This window comes from Penaeus monodon, chromosome 28 (assembly GCF_015228065.2).
Source record: "Penaeus monodon isolate SGIC_2016 chromosome 28, NSTDA_Pmon_1, whole genome shotgun sequence".
NCBI classification, from domain to species: Eukaryota; Metazoa; Arthropoda; class Malacostraca; order Decapoda; family Penaeidae; genus Penaeus; species Penaeus monodon.
Window position 1 is genome coordinate 33,791,531 of NC_051413.1, and position 314 is coordinate 33,791,844.

The 314-nt window shown below is 53.8% G+C and overlaps 1 protein-coding gene across 1 annotated transcript in view; it reads right to left on the reverse strand.

Annotated features, from left to right (window-relative positions):
* Positions 1 to 44: 44 nt before the first annotated feature.
* Positions 45 to 314, reverse strand: part of LOC119590992 — a gene marked incomplete at its 3' end in the record, with an annotated part of 9,349 nt that continues 9,079 nt past the window's right edge. Inside the window, 1 exon segment of the mRNA XM_037939725.1 lies at positions 45 to 179. Coding sequence (XP_037795653.1) covers positions 45 to 179 — 135 coding nt within the window.

Here is a 314-nt window from a genome sequence, read left to right on the forward strand (position 1 = left end):
GGAACCCCAAAGCCTTCGTCAGGAGGCCTCACGCCCTTCCTTACCTAAGCAACACTCGGTCGCGTTGGTCCTGAAGAGAGTTGACGGTGCAGAGGTGGTACACGCCCAGGGTGGCCACAGCCAGGACGGCGCCCATGGCCAGCCGCCGCCCGTGGAACCGCACGGCCACCATGGTTTTGCTGAAAGGACAGAGTTCGATGTAGGAAAGGTGGAAGTAGTAAGGGGACTGAAATGCAAGTCCACGATACCTGTCGATAATGTATGAGCGATAATTGAGTACGGTTTCTTATTTTCTCTATCTATCTATCTATCTA